This window comes from Pyrgilauda ruficollis, unplaced genomic scaffold (genome assembly GCF_017590135.1).
Source record: "Pyrgilauda ruficollis isolate IOZ18807 unplaced genomic scaffold, ASM1759013v1 scaffold50, whole genome shotgun sequence".
NCBI lineage: Eukaryota > Metazoa > Chordata > Aves > Passeriformes > Passeridae > Pyrgilauda > Pyrgilauda ruficollis.
The window spans coordinates 7,046,366-7,067,147 of NW_024526600.1; the positions used below are offsets into that span (position 1 = coordinate 7,046,366).

Here is a 20,782-nt window from a genome sequence, read left to right on the forward strand (position 1 = left end):
AGGCTGAAATTTACCAATGCAGCACCTGGGGGTGTTGTAACTGACAGTGACTGGCAGTGTCTATCAGGTAGTGCTAAAGGCTTTTCTGCATTTGTATAGAGTTGTCCAAGTTCCTTAACTGACAGCCACTGCTGCATTGATATTTCATAATGTACAGAACTGTTGTTTTTGAAGTATTTTCAGAGTTCACTGTTGCAATAAAAGTTTGTTTCAGTTCTTATGTAGGAGAGAATTCATTATTCATAATTATTGTTAAAACACTTACTCAGTGTTAAGTGCATAAACCTAAGAACATTTTTTTACTAAGCTGAATGTATTACATATCAAGACTAAGAATGTGAGCAGAAGTGGGAAAATGCCATTAGGTTTCCGTGGTATATCTGTACCTTGCCACCTGTAAATTAAAATAGCACATAAGATGTAGAAGATCTAATTATATGCTGTAGGCAGTGGGCTGTTAACTGGGGCAGTAACTGTCTTACTGTAATAACTAACAACTCTAGAGAGGGTTTTTTGTAGTGAAAATCTGTGCCATTAGAATGAGTACGCTAACTTGAAGTAGCCCATTTCATACTGTTATTCTGCATTTATTGAGGGGAAGCCCTAACAGCTGTTGAAGGATGATAGAAAATTCTTTCATTTTGGAGCTCTGCTTCCCTGGCTGTTCTGCAATTTGCAACTCTTGACTTCTGGAAGAACAAATTCTGAAAAACAAGCACAATAAAGTAATGCTTCTCTCCTTTAAGTAAAGATGAAGGATTGCAAACTAAGTGCAAGGAGTAGTACTGGTAAGGCACAAACTGTGTCAAAGTCAGCCCAAACTTCTCCCCACTTGCATGAACAAATTCTCAAGGGGACACAAAACCCAGACCAGGCAGAATGGCTCTTGGGCAGAGTTTGACTGGTGCAGACCTTCCACAGGATAAAACGTAAGGGTGACAACACTCTGCATGTGGGTGTTTGGTAGCACATCTGTTGAACTGGCTGAAGAGCTGGTTTTGTGGAGGAGACAGCTGATAGATTCTATCAGACCTGGCTTTCTGCCCTCCTCTTACAGCAGCTGACTCTCTCCTGTGACAGCAGTGAGTAAAAAAGTCATCCTGGTTTAACACACACATGGCAAAGTTGGTAGGTATTTTTGCTCTTGTTATAATAGTAGTAGACAAGTGGTTAATTGTACATTGCTACTCTAAGGGTTTTGGCCAGAACAGTTGTCTGAGGATCATGAAAGCAATGGCTGTAGTGACAGCTCTGCTGATCTAGTCTACATCAGCACTTGGACCTCTAATCATGTTCTTTTACATTCTATTCAGAGTATGTTAACAGAGTAAGCAGCAGTTGCTGCTGCTTCTAATTTAACTGTTACTGCTGGCTTGTCCACCTTCTCCTTCCAGTGAACTGCAGGAACCAGGGACATGGCAGAAGTTCCATTCTCTCAGAAGCACACATACGTACTGTAGATAAAGCAAAACCTGGTTTTGACATCTTCAATTTGAATTTTGCTTTGGAAGGCTGATCTTACCATTAAAGCTCAAGGTGAATGTGGCCTTAGCCTTGTCCTTCATCACCAGCTGCCCATTCCCACTCAGGTGCACCCACAGCAATCCTTCTTTTTGCCCTCCATGTGCTTCACCAGATGCAGCTTTGGGTGTGCTTTGGCTTTCCTGTCCCCATGCCTGCACACACACAGCGCTGCTGTGTTTCTCCCCAGGCACTTGTCCCTGCTGCTGTTTCCTGTGTGTTTCCTTTTCAGGGGTGAGTTCTGTCAGGAGCTCTATGGTCAACCTCTGCTTGTTTTGCTCTTTGTCTTGGAGGAGGTGGTACTTGAGAAATCACCAGGCTCACCTGGACCTCTTTCCAGCACTGTGTGCCACAGGAGTCTTCCAAGCAGATCTCTGAACAAGGCCAAGGACGGTTGTCCTGAACTCCAGGGCTGTGATGCTGCTTTTTGCTGATTTCGTCCCTCTTTGGATCCATGAGTCCACTATCTCATGGTTACTGAGGCTAAATTGGCCCCCTGGCCCTCACATTCCTGACCAGTTATTGTCCATAAGGATGAGATCCAGCAGGAACCACCCTGGCTCTTTGGTCACTTCTGAGTGTCAGGCTCCTCACATGTGTCTGAGGAATGCCTTGAGAGCTTCCCTATGGCAAGGCTATTTGCAGCAGACATCCCCTGGAATGTCACCCCTGTTGGCCTGTCCTCTGTGTCCAGCCCAAGAGCTTTGACTGGCTTGTTGTTCCCAGGTGGAGCTCTCTCACCTCCCAAGTGTGAGAAAAGAAGCTGGACAGTGTGTGATGTGTGGGAAGGGAAGCCACACTCCCTCTTGATTCCTGATGCCTGTACCAATTCTGAGACCTTCATTATAACTGTTAAATTATCAGAGAGGGTTTGCTGTGTCTAAGGTAAGATAAGTCTTTATTGCATCCTTAGCAATGTGTCACTCATCCACATCCCAAAAGGTAGAAACTAGGCAGCAGTTTGGTGGGGATTTTCTGTGTGGAGAATCTGTCTGGTGTCAGGCTGAGGAAGCAGTGCTGTGATCCTGAATAACAGCAAGAGCTGATACTCTTCCGTGGGGTGTGTCCTGTGCCAGCTGCCTGGAGTGAGGTCCATGCTGAGTCATTCTCCATTAGGAAACTTGCTGCCATTTCAGGGATTCTGGGTCTTGAGCTGTCACAGTCAAGTGGTGGTGTGCTGAAGGTCAGATTCTTCTGAACAAGTACTTGTTTTGGGTAAATGATAACCTCTATTCTAGGAAACCCTGTATCGATTTTCTTGTAAAAATAGTTGTATTTTTATTTTTTGATAAGTTTTAAAAAAACCTGCATAATTCTCATAGAGAGGCAGTGCTTCTGGACCTGTTGGTTGAATTAAAAATTTCTAACCTTTTCTGCTAGCAAGGATTTCAGACTTTGCCCAAAAGTCACTCAAGTGTATGTGTGAAACTGGGTTTATTTTCTGGTTGATAGATAGAAGTAGCTGCAGCTGACTGCAAAGACTTTTAACAACATCATTCCTTTTGGCAGAGTAAATGTTCTGTGGTGGAGCAGGAGAAAAACAAGTTTGTTATCTAGTTTCTGCCCTCCTGATGACTTCTGCAGGATTATCATTCCTCACTGTCACCCCAGAGTGGCCAGCCAATAAATTTTACTGCAATGATTTAGTAAAATGAAGGAATTGGCAAACACTTGTATTAATCTTACCCTGCATTATCTCTGTTCCCTCACTTTTCTGTGGTTCTGTCTTAGAGGTTCCCATCAAACTTCTCTGCCAATTTCAAATAATTCCCTTCAATCCCTAGTGAACAGGTGAAGTGCAGCAGAAGTTACAAATTCCCTTATGTTGGACTGCAATAATTTTAGTAGAGCTCCAAGACATCCAGAATTCATATTGGAGTTTTGATCATTGTATTGTGAACTTCATCAGCCAGAACATTGCCACGGTGTCTTTCCTGGAACAGTTGGTACATACAAACAGAAAAGGAGTGCAGTTGCTCTAGCAACAAGGATGCTGAGATAATTAACTCCTGTCTTCCTGACAAGTTGTGAATTGTGCACTGTACTGAATTGAAGTGGGCTGTGGCAGCACCAGTTTTTGTGTGTTTGTAATACTGGAAATACTTCCCAAAGACCCTGAGAAGAGTGGGGAAGGCAGTGAGAGCAGATCTCGGTGGTTGTGTGGGAAATGAGGAGGGGTGGAATCCCTGGTGCCAGCTCTGTGGGGTAAAGGAGCATTAAGGTTGGCAGTTCATCGAGGACGGTGTCTCCCAAACACAAGAGCAATTCAGGAATGCAGGGAGATTGATTGGAAGACTCTTGTCCTCACAGGGATGTTGTGGCTGCATCCTGGTGCAGTGTAAGGGAGGGAGAAGTAGTTGTGGGGCTACAAAGGAAGAATCCATAAGCACTGACCAGGGCTGTAGGCCACAAAGGAAGAATCCCTAAACGCTGGCCAGGGCTGTAGGGATGTTATTTGGAAAGCAGATCTGTTCTCAAGAAGGGTTCAGGGATGAGAACAGCAGCAGTGGGAGTTCCAGACCCATGCAGTCCCTCCAGGCAGATGTGCTGCATCCCAGGATGCTGAGGGAGCTGACTGACACCTTTTCGAGGCTGTTCTCTCATCTTTGAAGATCACAGAGAGCACAGGAAATCTACAGCAATGGGAGACAAATACTGCAACCATCTCTCAAAAGGGTGATCTAGGAAAGCCCGGGCTGCTCAGTTCCACTGCACTCCTTGAAAAAATCATGGAGCAAGCCCTCTTGGAATATGTTGTTGGGTACATAAAAGAGAAGTAGGGGGCTGGAAAGAGTCAGCATGGATTTGCTGATGCTAAATCATGCCTGACCAGCCTGTCTGCTTTCTGTGGTAAGTTTGTGAATAAAGTTGAACATAACTAAACAGTAGTTTACTGATTGCTATGTAAAGACTAAAGTAGGAATTTACTTTTCTACCTGGTCATACATTTTCTCCCTCCTTCCTGCCTTTTGAGGGAAGTGGTTATTGAAGTTCGCTATAGATACGTTAAATCTTTGGAATTAGTTAAGTATCACTAGCTTAATTTATCTTCCCTACAAATTCATTAGTGCTGGTTTAATTTTGCATAAGGTTGTGGCTATGCTAGAGGTAACTCCTGGAGTTAGTCCTTTTTCAAAAGACATACAAGGCAGGCAGGACATTAATTCAGTCACAGCAAAACCCTGGAATAAGGCAAGAGTTTGAATATGTGTATTCCTGGCTGATGGAGTAGAACAAATTGGTTGAGGAAAAACACGTAAAGCATTCTAATAAATGCACTATTTCCAAGATATTTTCAAAAAGGTAAAAAATGATGCAGCACTGAATTATCTCAGCCATATCTCCATGTGCTATCACTTAGTTGATTTCTCAGTGCAGAAGTGAGATTAGCATTGCAGAACTTGAAGTAGTTCTGTTTTAAATATTGTCACATTGGACTCTTGCTTTTCCTCTGCTAGCTCTTATGGAATCTGCTCGCAGAGAATTAAATTCATGGGTTTGGGGGTCATTTTGTAAACTGTATTTTGTGGCTGGTTTCTTTGGACAACTTAGTGCAGTTCTTACTGCTAATCTGTATTTTCCTTCATGCCTAAACTGACCACTGTGCACATGTCACTTGAAAACTTCAGCTGACAAACAGCAATTAAGATTCACCTGTCCTCAAAGTGAAGAGTGTGGGACAGGTAGCAGAGTATTACCATGGTTTAATGGCCACAGCCAGTTTTTGGCTATATTCTGGCATTATTCTGCTGATAGGTTTCAAGTCCTTTCACTGGACTTTCCAGTTAAGATCTTTGAAAATCCATGCTGTTATCCCTCACTGTTATTCCTGGTGGAGGAAACAGGTTGTGCTAACTGATGTCTGTAACATTTATAAAAGAAATAGCTATTGTTTCACAGTAGAAATGTGTTACAATGGTAATTAGATAATTCACACTATCCTTGCTTGTTACAATGAGGCTGGAATACATACCAGCTCTGCTTCTGAGCTATGCACCAAATTTTTTTTTAAAGAAGCTGCCTTCAGCTTCTCTGTGAAATGTTCTTTTTTAGCCATCCATTTTTGCAAAGTTTTCTCACATATCACGAGAAAAGGTCCTGAGAATGTCTTGTATTTCAGGCTATCCATTGCCAGAGAGATTTGGATTTGTGTGTTCTTTGTAAAGAACTCCTGTTGTTGGTCTTTGCAGTTGTTATTACTACAAATGAGTAATTGTATTTTAAGTATTATGTAAAACAAAGGCAGTCAGAAAGCAAGCCAGAATTACAGTTCTGGTAGGGTGGCTTTCATAGTTTGAAATCTAGAAAATGCTGGTCCTATGTGGGAGGATGGCTGGTTCTTCTTTGAAGTTAAATTTTAGATTTTTATTACAGTAACTGGGGGTAAAGGGTATGTGGGAGGCATTGCTGAAACTACCAAAGTTGAAGATTCAGTAAGGAGTTTTGAAAGGATAAATATTTTACTGCAAAAGTATCTTAAAAAAAAAAGCTTTTCATTAGCTTTAATACCCATTGGTAGTCCTTGGGGATGGGCAGTCCATTCTCTTCTGAAGATACCAGTGGTAGGATTTCCCTCCACGTTTGCACACATCTTGCACATAAAATGCAGTGCTTCTGACTAAATTGTTACAGTTTTGAACAAAAAGTTATTTTTCCTTTTTCCTTCCACTCCCCCCTCTTTTTTTTTGAAATTAAGGATATACTTGGCATGTACATGCTCTCGCATTGTCATTTTTTCAGAAGCAGCAGGAGCAATGGACTATTTCTGACTTGCCCATGCAACAATCAGCAGGAAAAATTAATATAATGAAAATTAGGATCTCTGGGAGCTAGAACTCAGAAATTGAAGAGTCTTACAGTAAATAAGCTACTAGAGTGTTTCTAGTTCTTATCAGCTGCCCATCTAAGTTCTTACCTTATCTGTGACATTATTATGCACTGTTGTCCCAAATAGGAGACTCACTGGTCATCAATGTTTGGGTTTTTTTTAATATATTTATTTATATGTGCATGTATAATACATACAAAAAACACATTTAACAAAATGTCTTTAAAAATCATCTTGCTTCAACCTCCTTAAAAACAGTTCCTGTGTTGAACAGTGGTGAAATCTGTGACATTTGCATGACTCAGTAAACAAGACCACCCTTCCTTGATGAAATGCAATTGGTGACCTTCAAACTTTTGTGGATCTGGGGATACATCAGCAGCTCTGTTCCTCTGTTCTCCAAATAGACCTGATCGTTTCTTTTTTCAGAAAGTTGGAAGTCTGGAAGACTGGTTATTTTGGGATGACTGGGTGCAGCAGTGCTCCACATGCATTTTTCTGCTATGAGAGTGTGTGTTATTGTTCACTGTACATCAAGCTCTTATTTCCAGGGAAGCAAGAATGTTCTCTCCCAGAACTTCAAGGCAGAGTCTTTGGCTTTCATTTTATAATTCAACTTCTTGCAGTAAGAAAGAGGGATTGATTTCTTTTCTACAGTGGTGTCTGTGCCTCAGCAGATCCTGGAGATGGCAGTGGTTTCTTCATTCATTCATTCTCCATATCCTCCCCTGCGCTCTCATGCCTTGTTGGCATCTGCCTGGAGGGTTCATTTCTGTCCTCTTGCACCCTAAAACATTGTTTGGGAGTAGAGATGTTAAAACCAGCCAGAAATCTTGCTGAAGAGATTTTGTGTTAGGATACTTTTAAACTGCTCTAAGCTGATCTAGAACTGCACCCAGCTGAAGTCCACAACTTCAGTCTTACTGATGATGCAAGAGGTGTGGGAGCTACTTGTTTATTTTTCATAGCATGTGTGCTAATTCACATCCAAGGTTTGAATAATTTGGTTCTGCCCAGAGACACAAAGGTGCCTGGGATTCCTGGGCATCTCCCATGAGGAGAGATGGGAGCCACTGGCGTGGACACTGAAAGGAGAAAGCAGTGCATGCTTTCCCAGATTTTTTTTTCTCCCCAGTTTTCCACTGTTGATGCTGGAGGGAGAAGGAGAACCCTTCATCTGTTCCATTCACTGCTGTAGGGAGAGGTACTCACGTCATCTCGTAGTCAGTGTCCTTGCTTTCCCGGCAGCAGCAGCAGTAGGCAATGATCCCAATCACCACAATGGCAGCAACAACTCCCCCAATGATGCCAGCATACAGAGCTATGTTCATGGATGCTGCATGGGAAGGGAGGAGTTAGCAGGAGGAATGATGTTAAAGGGGATCAGCACAATCACTGCACTTCAAACCCCCCACCAGACCCAGACTGAGTGGAAGCCACATTTGTTTGACTGCAGGAATGGGAAATAATTCTGTACTGGGTAGTGCAGGAGCAGTTGGCTGCTGACAGGGAGGAGCCCCTGGATCTGAACAACTGCTCTTCTTTGTCTGTAAAGTTTAGTTTCAGACATTGCAAATTCAGTGCTGACTTTACAGAGCTTTTGTCACTTTTTGAACTAACCCAGTGCGTTGGTGAGTGCTCTACCAGCATGTAAACCAGTGGAGAGGGTCTCTCTTAAAGGTATTCAGAAACCAGATGGTAACATTCCCCTCCTTGAATGCTTTGACTCTGAGCTAAGATGTTCTCTCTGGTCCTTCTCTTCCCCAAGGCAGCCCCATCTCTTACGTGGCACAACGCTGACTGTCATGTTGCAAAATTCCGTTCCCACAATATTTGTTGAAGTGCAGATGTAAAAGCCAGAGGTGTCTGCTGATATGTTCTTCAGGGTTATTTGTTGCCCTGTTGTGAAACACAAATCAGGCCAAAAAAGATAAGAATAAAAGCAGGGAAGGAAGTGGCAACATCAGCCCTCCAGTTCCAGCCCAGGGTGGCTGGAGTGATGAGAGGTTATTAAAGCTGATGGATTGCTCTGTCTTGCTTGGGAGCTGCCATGCTCATCCTTAGGTTTTACAGTGATTTGTGGGAGGATAAACAGAAGTGTGCTGTTTTGATTACAGGGAACATGTGCCATTTGAACATTCCTTTTAGAAGGAAAATTGTAGGTGGAGGGTAGAGAAGTGTCTGTGCTTAGAGAAAGCTTTTTTTTTTTTTTTTTTTTTTTTTGGTTTGAGAAATGTCAGATGCCCAAATCAGGACCTGGCTCTGAGAACTGGCCACCTTGATGAATTAACTTGTTCAACAGGAGAAAGCTCTTCAGTCCTGCAGCTCTTAGGATTTCAGATATGAATTATTGAGCAGTGGGGAGAAAAGTTTTCTAGTCTGGGAGAAGCCGTGCAGGCTGTGTAAATAAGCAAAGAACTCTAGTGCCTGGATTGCAGTGATGCTGATGCTTTCTGTCCAGCCTCACACAGCTCAGAACCACAGGGTGAAGCTCAGCTCTGTCTGCTCATGCAGTCAGTTTTGTTTGTTACATCTCCAGCTGATATGGGTATGTGTAGTCCATGCTTTTTGCTAGTGAGAGAGGTCCAGATCCCTGCTCTGAAAGGAGAAGACAGAATACTTTTTCATGACTTTCCTGTTTCCCTGGGGTCTCACTTTTTTATAATTAGGATTTGCTGGCACCTAGTGCCAGATAGTAGAAGAGCATGCAAACTGAGAAATGATAGGCCATATGCTTGCTTGTTTTTTAGTTTTTATTTTCTTTCAGTCTCTACATGACTCCTGGTATTTACTTGTCTCCCTCCTTTCTTTTTTTTCTTTTTTTTTCTTTTTTTTCTTTTTTTTTTTTTTTGGGGGGGGGGTGTGATGTTTGTAGCTCTCAAAATCTCAGTCTAGAAGTGGAATTTAAATGCTCCTAATAAATCAGAAGTGATGGAGTGAAATGGGGAAAAATGTGGGTCAGGTACTGTGAGCTCTCAAGTGTCTCCTGAGGGGGTTTGCAGCAGTGGGACTTGCTTAGCACAGAAGGCAATTACCTGTAGTGACAACAGGGCACCCAGCCAGCCTGGAGCACCTGGGGACAGTCGGCACAGGGCTTGGCCATGGGTGCTCCGATGAAAGCAGAAATGAGGTGGGAATGGGCCAGCGGAGACTCCTGTCCCGGGAAGAACAGGGTGACAGCAGAAGCTGCTGCTGTGACAAGTCCCGCTGGGCTCAGGGCTGTGCGTGATGCGCTGGCACCACTTAGTGGCCAGTGAAATGAATTAAGTTCCTGCCCCTGGTGATGCATATTTTATGCAAGAATGGGCTTGTGATTGTGGAATGTCCTGTGGAGTCTCATCATCTTTAGTTTACTTCCCTTAAACCAGGAAGGGTAGGTATAGACACTTAGTCTTCCTGAAGCTGGACAGGCCAGGAAAAAACAAAGTTGTTTAATGAAATAAATCTGAGTCCTCTGTCACTGATACACTTAAAAGAGTATTAAACCCTCATTTCTGTATAAATAGTTCTGTCAAGGTCCTGTTGTGGAAATTCAGCTCCTTTTTCCTTCCAGATTCTAACTTAAAATGAAAGCAAATAAAATATTAGGGCCTGTATGTCAGTTCTAAAGAACCAGAAGCCTTTTTCATGCTCAAAGTGGCAATGATGTAACTTTCTCATACCCCCTTCCTCTAGGTGAGGTCATCTCTGGAGGAAAGCTTCCAGAGCCAGCTTTTGTTTCCTTCAGTTTAGAAAGAGATCTGCTCATGGTCAAGCAAGCGGGGTTGTGAAGACAGTTAAAAAACTCAGTGTTGTTCCTCATGTTATGCCTTACTCCAGCAACTGAGAAATAATTATTTCTGGCTGCTTCCAGAGCCATCCAGCTTTCTCACTAGGGAAGAGATGAAGTTAAAGCATTTCTGACCATTCTTACTTCAGGTAAGAGTCCTTTTCCCCATGCTAAGTTACTCCTGAGCATGTCTTGTATCAAAAGGACAACTTTTCAAACTCCTGTTCAGTGAAAATCCTAGAATAAGCCTGAAGAGTGTTTTTGTATTTGCATTTTAGAATCTTTCCAGCCCTCAACTGCAGAGACCTAAATGCCCTGATGTCTTTGGATTTCTCATACCTTCTGAGTATGGTAGCAAACGGGGCTCATTTTGCATATTGAAGCTTTTCCAGGTGTATTTGGGCACTGGGGAGCCCTCATGAGAAGCACAGGTCAGGTTGATTGTCTGTCCGTATTCTGGTGTCCCCAGAATCTTGCATTCGGGCTTGGATGGTGCAACTGAAGGAAGAAAAGAGGAAGTGTATTAATCAGAAGTAGTTTCTTGTTTCAGCCCATCTATGTCTGTGGTTTTTATTCTTGCAAGCACAGGCTTGTCTTGAACCTTTTGAACCTGCCACCTTCTTATTAAAGGAACTTAAAGTGAATTTGGATCTAATTTGTTTCTAATTTGTATCTCCCTTTTTGGCACTGGAAGGCCAAGAAGGAATTGCAAGATGCTTTTTGGGATGTGCCTAATAGTGTTAGGTGATCCATCCTTTGATGACTGGAGTATGACAGGCCCCAGGGGGGATGAGGAAGGCCCTGTCATGATGTCTGGGTTATTAGGAAAGTGAGCTGTGCAGCTCTAAAGGCTGTTTTCTGCAGCCTGGTGTCTGAGGCAGTTGCGTGCTCTACACATCCCAGCACCCTTCCACAGGAGTAGGAAAAGACCAAAGTGGAATTGGCAATGACAACTTTTTTTAGAAAATCTGTTTAAACCGATGTGGACACTAGAGGAGGGGCAGGTGTGTCTGACAGGGGTGTGGCACTGCCTGCATCACCTCACCGAGGACAAAGAGATCCAGGAGCGCGGACTCGCGGGGCGGGTCGTCGCGGAGGCGGACGCTGCACACGTAGGTGCCGTTGTCCTCCATGGTGACAGCACCGATGGTGATGCTGATGTCCCCACTGTCAACGTTGCCGCTGAACTGGATGCGGTGGTCGTAGCCCTCCCCGTACTGCACGAGCCCGTCGAAGTAGCGCGTCACAGCGTCAACCTGGCACACAGGGACGGGAGGCATCAGTCCCTGTTTCTTCTGTGGGAGTCTGCCGTCTAACTCGATTAATCTGCCCACTCTTAAAGAGCAGCTTGGAAAAGAGAGCCTTAAACTGCAGCAGTTTGGGAAAAAGCCAAGAAAAGTGTAGAAATTCAAAAGGATCTCTGTTTCCATCTGGAATCCCCGTCTCACACCTTATCTGAAATCATAGACAACTGATTTCTTTTGCTGGGGCTTACTCACCTTTCCTCACCATGAGGAGAGCACAGCCCGAGACTTGTCTGAGACCCATGTCAGTCAAATTGCCCTATGGTTACACAAACTCTCCCAGCAAGGATCTCCAGAGAAGAAACCCTTGGCAGTTCTTGCAAGGAGATCTCCAAAGGCTGCTTCCCCTCTCACTAATTCCCAAGCAGTCAAGGAGAAATTTAAAAGTTTCTTAACTTTCCAATATTTCAAATGGATATAGGAGACCTCAAGAATTTCTCCATGTACTGTTATCATCAACTTAGAACTTGTTATATTGTATCAAAGCTATGTGTATTAGACATAGACACTTACATATACATATATTTTTAGAAATTATCCGAGTGTTTCATATGTTTTAGTAGATGTAAACCCCACAGTACGTATAGTGATGTATCCTCAGTAAACAGTTGTAAGAGGGGTGGGGGCTTGCCTAGTGTTGTGCAGTAGATTTGGGATAAATTGCATCTAGACTCAGCATTTCTGTTTGCACAGTTCTGGGATTAAAAAAAAGTCTGGAGGAAGTCTTTGTCTTCCAACATCCATTGCCACTGACAGCTTCCATCTCCTGCCCCTTCTAGGATGCCCTCTCATCTGTTTCTTCATGCAGCTCAGTTTACCTTGCTATTGATTTTCTTCCAGACAACCAGGTCTCCTCTGTCAACAGCTGAGCTTGTTTTAAAATTACAACGCAGGGTAGCGTTTCTTCCTCTTGCCACTTGGATTTGCTTCTCAGGTGCTTCCACAACGAGGGCTTGAGCAGACACCAGAACTAGGAAGAGAATAAATGCCGCACTCAGCAAAAATAACAACATCTGGATTCCATGGTAGTCTCTTTGGCTTCCTTAGATGCCACAATAACCCTCATTCCCTGTCATCCAGGACATTCCCCACTGAGCAAGAGGTGATGTCTGCTGGGGCTGGTTGGCTCTGGGAAGCTGCTGCACAGGATGGCTTAGAGCTAAACTCTGCTCTCTGTTCCTTGCTTCCCTCTTCTTCACCTGCTCGTATATTGCCATGGAGTTTAGAAAGATGCTGTATTTTTTTCCTGAGCCCTCCTTCAGCGTGACTGACACCCTTTGACAGTTCAGAATGTACAGAGGGAGACAGATAAACAGATACTACAAGTGCATCGACAGTCTTCAGGATTCGGGCTAAACTAACAAACTGATATTGTCAAATTTCAAGGATCAGGAAAACTGTCAAATAACTTGCCTCGATCCAAATCCATAGAAAAGTGACATTTTGTGCTAGGGAATCAAAACCTGTTCATGTTTTTCATCCCTGAAAATAGAAAAACCTAGAGAAGCAAAGAGTGGTTGAAAGAAACAAGGGAAGAATAGCTCTTAGTTTTTTCCAAAAATGAGTAAGGTAGTAGTCACCTTTGCTCAAGAACTCCAGCTCCTGCCTCTGGAGCACAGGAATAGCTGAGAGCTGAATAAAACAGAAATCCCTCTGTGCCCTGGGGAAGCATGCAGGGCACAGGGCAGGTGGGTTTTTTACACTGAATTCCCTTTAACTTGCTCTTAATTCATCATTTCTGATCATTGCCTGGTGGGCAGGTCTTTGTTATTCTCAGAATTGAGCTGGACATTTATGTCTGCCCTGCCATAGGTGACCTTCATGCCTGCAGGAATCCATGGTTAAAAACACCTGCTTTCTCCTCACAATTTGTGTGGGTTCTGTGTTTGGGTTTGTTGCTTTGAGATTTTGGTTTTGTTTCTTTTTTAATGGCACTGTAATTTGTGGAAAACGGTAAATGGCAAGGAAGGAAGTGCTGCTCAGAGGTGCTCCCATGGCAAAGAGGAAGGTGGTGCAGTAAGGAGGAGAGAGGAGGATGGCTTCCCCCATGAGGGCCATGCTGCATGTGGTGGTGAAGGTTGCTGAGTTAGTGTTCCCTGGAGAGGATTCATCTGAGAAGTTGCCACCTAGCAAACTTTGGGTCCTCATTCTGCCATATCTTTGTCCAGGTTAGATCTATAAGTGTAGTGGGAGGGAGCAAAGGATTTCTAGGTTGCACCTTGACTTGCAAACTGGTTGTGAATACCCACTTTTTTAGAAATGGAAGAGCACACCTCCCCCTGCCCTTGGTCAGTAAGTGAATGCCATTGGCAGCTGAGCACTGCCACGTCCTTGACTAGCAGTGAACAAGAGTCCCTTAGAAAATGAGTGTTGGGACCCAAAAGGTTGTGTTGTCACTGCACTAAGAACCTGGGGTGACAGTTCAGGTAATTGCCCAGGGTGCCATGGGACAGTTGGCACAGGGATCTGCTTTTAGCCTAAATTCCCATCTTTCTGCATTCTCTCAATGACCAGGTTCTGTGGGCTCCCACAGTTATTAGCAAGGTGTGTTTTCACCTCTTCCTCTGTGATGTGGCAGGGGTGGCTTCTCTTCTCTTGGGGATTATTTAATTTACAACTGCTGACAGTTATGAGAAGGAAACCAGGGCAAAGTATTTCTAGCATGCTTTTATTGCAGCCACTCCCAGATCTTTCCCTGCCCTGGAGCACCCAGGGCAAAGCCCATGTTTGCATGGCCCTGGGGCTCTTTCTGACTGCTGTTTTCATATGCCCTCCATATGAGAGACACCTGTGTGAAAGCTTTCTCCTTGCTTGTTGTGACTGGATAGAGATGCTTTCCTGCATTTAGGTGAAAAGCACCAGTGGCTGTACTAGGAGATGGAGCAAAAACCATTTCCTGATCTTTTTGTCACTCAGAAACTGGTTCCACTGGACTGGGGTTCACTGACAGGTCATAAACACAGCCCTGAGGCAGAGAAGAAACCACCCAACCCTAAGACTTCTTTTCCTTCTTCCAATTGGATGAGTCAAATCCTACAATAAATGAGATCTTTCTTTTCTTCAGACATGTTTGGTGCAGAGTTGGGGAGCAGCTGAACCCAACACTGCATGTGAGGCACAGCCTGTAACACATTTATTCATCTGTTGCTGTCACCCTCACGTCCCACTGCTTCTGGTGCTCTTCATTTGTCACCCACATCTCTTTCTGCATCCCAGAAGGAGCTTCCCTCTCTCAGGGAAGCAACAGTTTCTTTCTGGGATGTCACTGACTCAGGCTCATTTCCTCCTTCCCACTTCTCACCATGTTTCACTTCATAGTCAGCACGTTTAAAAGTTGTGGTTTATTCTTCAAAGGTTGGGGGATTTTTTTTCTGAGCAGAAACAGAATCTATTCAAAATATGGCTGAAGGCAGGGGAAGCAAATTCTGAAAGAACTCCAGAAAAGGAGAGAGGACAAATATCTTACATACTACTAGAGAGACAATGTCACCTAGATTTAAGCCCTAGAGTTACTTTTTTGTGTGTTATCACTTTGCAATAATGTGTTTATAACATTTTAAAAAATGTGAGAGACATTTTTTGTATGTTTGTAACATTTTAAAAAATGAGAATGGTTTTCTCTCCCTCTGTTTAGAGATTCGTACTTGTTCAAAGGAAGAAGAAAATCAAAGTGACATTTCTGTTTTCACATCCCTTACTGAGTAATTGTTAACAGACTGAAGGGCAATTAATACAATTACAGGAATATTTTGTTTGCTAAAGTAAATTGAGATCTGATCAAGCAAACAAAGAAAAAAAGAGCATACTTTGCATAGCATGAAAGGTGAGAATAATGGAAAACGAGAGTGAATACCAATGGCATTGCAAAAGTTACATAATGATCATCAAACCGTGATCCAAGTCACATTTGTTGCATGTGGAGCCCATCCACGTTTTCTGATTACTTTAAACTTTGTGAATTTCCTTTTTGGGGTCTTCCTGTTGAAGTGAGGTTTTCAGGATTTTTAGTTAAAAAACCCCAAGCAATTCCCATGTGCGTAGCTCTGTCTGAAGCCTGGAATGGGGTGTAGGAACATTGATATAAGAGTATGAGACAGGATAAAAAGCAGTGGAACTGAGACTTCAGACGAGGAAGTTCCTTCTTCAGAGATAAATTTGTATTAACAGAAATCAAGAAAACTGTTTATGAAAAATACTTTTCCAGCTTCATGAAGAACAGCGTTTTTTCCCACTCGTAACAGTTTTGGGAGATGCCCGTGTGTGTGGACATCCAGCAGAGAGGTGGTACACACACTTGTCTGGCCATAAGCACAAAGGAACCTTCACTAAACAAAAGAGAGACATACAAAGTGCACTGGAGTCCTTGTGCTTTGAGGTGCTGTTTCCTTCCACCCAACCCTTGAGGACATAACCAAATTAGTACTCACTTGCACTGAAAATGAACAGCCCAAGTCCTTTCGTTGCCGTCCCCCTCATCTCTCCTTTGTTTCACCTCAAGGTGCTCTTCCTTGTAATCTCCAGGAGGCTGGGTAGGTGATTGGCTTTCCCTGAAGGGCTGCTTTGCAGTGGCATTGCAGGTTCACTTCCTCAGTCTCTTTTAAAAGTGCTTCTGCCCCATCCTGCCCCTCCCCTCCCTCAGAATGACGAGCCACATCACCAGCAGGTTTGACATCACTTGCTGCTCTCTGTAAACTTGTGAGCTCCTTCCCCAGTTGTGAACTTTCTCCCACAATTAAATGGCCTTTCCCCGTTTCTCCCAACACGCAGGTGCACGGAGCAAGGGAAGGGTGTGGTGGGACTGGGGGTGGAGTGTGCAGTGCAGCTGAAGTCATGCATGTGATGACAGGCAGCTAGGGGAGGATAAACCTCATTTCTCTCCAATATTTATTAAGGAAAAAGAGTTAAAAAGGTATTAAAGAGTTTCAGAATACAGGCAGCAGCCCACATCCAGGCCACATCCAAGTCACTTTTGGGGTGTGAGTGATCATTTCAGGCATCTAGATGGGGACATCATGCTCTTAGATATCATTTTGAGATTGAATTAGTCCTATAATACAGTATATTATTGATGAACTTTGTTGAGGATTTTGAAGAAGGCTTCCAAGTAGTTGTTGACACTGGGTAGCCGTGTTTAGTCCAGTAAAGCAGATCTGTATCTTGCTCTTGTGCTGACCTGAGGCTTGTGTGGTAAATCTGCCAAAAGCCACATTGAAGGTTTGCCTTTTGGTCAATATGGCAGGGGTTCAAAATGTCCAAGACAGGGAAACTTAGGAATGACTGGAAATCCAATCTCTTTGATAGAAAGGACCGTCTATCCGTACTTCTGTGCTTGATGCATGACCTCAGTTCTCTTCAGACTGTTAGCACAAAGCAAAATAAAGCACATAAAAGTACAGAAACTTTATTCTTCAGGAATCTTCCAAATGAGGACAGCTGGTAGGAAAATTCATCCTGTTGTGTCTCATCTTTGACTGGCTGCAGGAGATGGCAAGGACCCTTCAAAGAGAAGGGGAGACATTTTCCAAAAACAGCTTGTTAACTAACCTCAAAATGTTAATTGTAAATTACTTAAGATGTAAACAAGGCTGGAGCAAAGTCAGTAGTCTGCTTTATTGTCTTTGGAGCCCACAAGGATTAGGTTCCTCATAAGGATGAGTTTCTTAAATGTTTACCTCCCTTTAAGATGACCGGAAGAGACATGCAGGATCTTTACTCCAGCTTCCACTTTTGATTTTGCTCCCATTTAATATTTTGAGTCTGATGAACAGAGGTAGTGACAGAAATGCTGTCACTGTACACCATCTGCCCACACTTCCAGTGTTAATTCTCAGTTCTTCACTAACCAAAGGAACTTAGTAAAGTGCAGAGACCAACTTGGTCAGCTTGCTGTTATCCTCTTCACAGGATCATTTATACAACCTCTCTTTCCTCTCTTCTTCCCAGTAACTTCAAAACCCACTTCACTGATTTCAGTTAAATTTGGTGGGCAGATGGCAGTCTTAAAGATGGGAAGTTCTTTCAGTCTTATAAAAATCAGTAATCCCAGTCAGTTGGGGTGAGAGAGAAATCTAAATGGTACCTCTTAGGCATTAATACTTGTCTTCCATTCCAAGAATCTGTGGTTTTACAACATAGATGAGTCTTATCTTTTGTGCAGCCAGGGAGACAGGGAAATATGGTAGAGTGAGTAGTTACAGAGACTGCCTCGTCTCGTGTTGGTATGAAAGCGATTTTTACCCTGCCTCTGTCATCCACTCTGATGCATCACGAGTAAATAAGTTGGCACTGAGATGGATTATATTCTGCTGTTTGTGTTGGTATGAAAGCGATTCACTGGTGGGCAGATTTTTACCCTGCCTCTGTCAGCCACTCTGATGCATCACAAGTAAATAAGTTGGCACTGAGATGGATTATATTCTGCTGTTTTGGAGACTTGGCTAAGGCTGGTTTCCTAGGTATTGTGGAGAGCGTATGCTTCAGCACCTGATACTTACAGAAATCTGATATTAAGATGCTTGTTTTAGATGCTCTGTATTTATAGCTTTTGTTCGTTATTTAAGCCTAGATTGGGAAAGGTATTTAGGCACTTTTATCCTGTCACTTTTCTCTGGCAGCTCTCATTGGGGTCTCAGGAGCAGACTGCTTTAATGTGGGCAGTTTGAAGAGATTTTATATTTGTTTCCAGGTTGATTTTCTTTCCCTGTCTAGCATGAGCTGCCAAAGCTCACAAGCATTGGCACCACAGCTAAAAGAGCTGCCGCAGGTACCAGCAACACTGCCAAAGCTTTGCATATCAACTTCTTTGTCCCTCACCTGTGGGCAGTGCAAACCCTTGAAGTATTATTTTTGCTGATGGCTGCAGCTCTGGGGAATCTTTTTGCTGATATATAGGATTTTTAGGGGATATTATTATGTTATTTAAATAAAACTGCCATTGACATGAAAAGCTTCAGTACGAAACCAGGGTGACTTCATTGTGTTGCCAAAAGTACACACTCTGGTAAGGCCTGTCTGTGAAAGCCAGTGAGGATGCACAGGTAGCAGCGTGCTGACACTATAAATCTTTGTAACTCCTGCCAGTAAAGAGAAGGAGGAACATCTAAGACCCCACCTTTCCCTCTTAAGAGGACAGCATCTGTTTGTGTTCAGTTCAGGTTCATCTATGAATGAATACATTCATCACCAATGACAGATGCCCAGCCACTTACAGCTCTTTTTGCTACATTTGCACATGCAAACGGTCATTAGCAAAGATTTCTGTCATCCTTGCCTCTGCTCTGTATGGTCACCTTGATCCCAAAACCCAAGAACCTGTGGCCAGCAGCGAGGAGGAGCTGCCAGGCTGCCTGCTCTGAGTGTTCTCCACAATCTGTAACCTACAGGGTCCTCTCGGCATCTCTGCATCTGAAGGGTTGCAGTGAGCATGGCAGGGCCTTCACCGTCCTTGGCTGCACTTGTATCCTAAAGATTCACAAACACGATTTTCAGATGCAGCTCAGTGACTTTTAAAAACATCTGTTTTTATTGGATGCCAGTGGTACATGTGCTCCCACAACACTTAGGTTCTTTAAAAGCTGTGCTCTCCAATATAATGCAGTCTATAAGCAAATATCTTGAGACCACTTCTCACCATAATTAGCAGTAATTTACAAGAACACATGATCACTGCATTGCAGAAGCGGCTAGAAATTGCATTGCCCAGAGGAGGAATCTGGAGGATCAACACAATTCATCCTCTTTTTGTGCATGAAACTGTTGGGATGTCTTCAAGCCCTAATCAGCCATCCCTTCCTCCCCCTGCTGTGACACCCAAGATTCAGTATACCACCTTCTCTTTTCCCTGCTCACTCTCCCCTGTACGTGCAATAACACAAGTCTGGGCTGTGAGCACACCAAGACTTGAGTGGCTGTGTCACAGCTCTTCCTTGCCATGATGTGGCATCCCTACAGACACAGCTCCCATCCCCCTGTGGGGAAGCAGCACTCAAGCAAGAAGGAAGGAGGTGTACAGGCCCAGCATGATACAGCACCAGAGGTATCTGTGGTATGAGGTAGGTGAGTTTCATTTTCCACTTCTTTTCTGGTTTGCTTGTTGGTTTGCAAAGAGAATTGACAGTGGGATGTTTTTGCGTGATGAGTCACAACAGCCCCCAGTACAGATAAACAGCACTCAGACTTTCATCTGGTTCTGTGCTGGGCCAGCCTGGCCCGTGAGCTTTCCTGGGGGTCAGGAGGTGGGAACTAGAGGCTTCCTTTTTGAAAAGACATCGGAGAAGACACAGTGTGGATCAGTCCTAGCCCTTCTAAGAAGAAAAATCAGCTGGTCTTACAACCATAGAACCACAGAATCATTTGGGTCTGAAGGGACCTTTAAAGATTATCCAGTTGAACCTCCCTGCCACAAGCAGGAACATTTTTCACCAGACCAGGTTTCTCAAAACCCCACCCAACCTGGCCTTGGACACTTGAGGGATGTGGCATCCACAACTTCTCTGGGCAATCTGTTCCAGTGCCTCACCATCCTCATAAAGAAGTTCTTCCTTTTATTTAATCTAAATCTACCTTCTTAGTTTAAATTAATTGCCCTTTGTTCATCACTACAGGCCCGGGAAAAATGTCTCTCTCCCTCTTTGTTATAAAATCCCCTTTAAGTACAGAAAGGCTGCAATAAAGTCTCCCTTTCCTTTTTGAAAAGACATCAGAGAAGACACAGTGTGGATCAGTCCTAGCTCTTCTAAGAAGAAAAATCAGCTGGTCTTACAACCATAGAACCACAGAATCATTTGGGTCAGAAGGGACCTTTAAAGATTATCCAGTTGAACCTCCCTGCCACAAGCAGGAACATTTTTCACCAGACCAGGTTTCTCAAAACCCCACCCAACCTGGCCTTGGACACTTGAGGGATGTGGCATCCACAACTTCTCTGGGCAATCTGTTCCAGTGCCTCACCATCCTCATAAAGAAGTTCTTCCTTTTATTTAATCTAAATCTACCTTCTTAGTTTAAATTAATTGCCCTTTGTTCATCACTACAGGCCCGGGAAAAATGTCTCTCTCCCTCTTTGTTATAAAATCCCCTTTAAGTACAGAAAGGCTGCAATAAAGTCTCCCTAGAACCTTCTCTGGGATGAACAGACCTGACTCTCTCAGCCTTTCTCCACAAAAGTGTTCCAGCCTTCTGATCAACTTCCAGCCCTCCTGTGGACCCTCTCCAAGAGGTCTGTGTTTTGTGCTAGGGGCTGCAGAGCTGAATGGTGTACTCCAGGTGGGGTTTCACAGGAGCAGAGTGGGACAATCCCCGGCCCTGACCTGCTGGTCACACTTCTGAAGCACTTCTGATGCATATGGTTGGCGTTATGGG

At 43.7% G+C, this 20,782-nt stretch overlaps 1 protein-coding gene across 1 annotated transcript; it reads right to left on the reverse strand.

Moving 5' to 3' along the window:
- Nucleotides 1-7,054: 7,054 nt before the first annotated feature.
- Nucleotides 7,055-15,898, reverse strand: GPA33 (glycoprotein A33). The gene is made up of 7 exons (XM_041480301.1): nt 15,850-15,898; nt 12,241-12,392; nt 11,164-11,374; nt 10,458-10,616; nt 8,135-8,248; nt 7,562-7,685; nt 7,055-7,136 (listed from the first exon to the last, which is right to left on the reverse strand). Exons 1-7 carry the CDS (start codon nt 15,896-15,898, stop codon nt 7,055-7,057), a joined length of 891 nt encoding a protein of 296 aa, XP_041336235.1.
- Nucleotides 15,899-20,782: the final 4,884 nt, after the last annotated feature.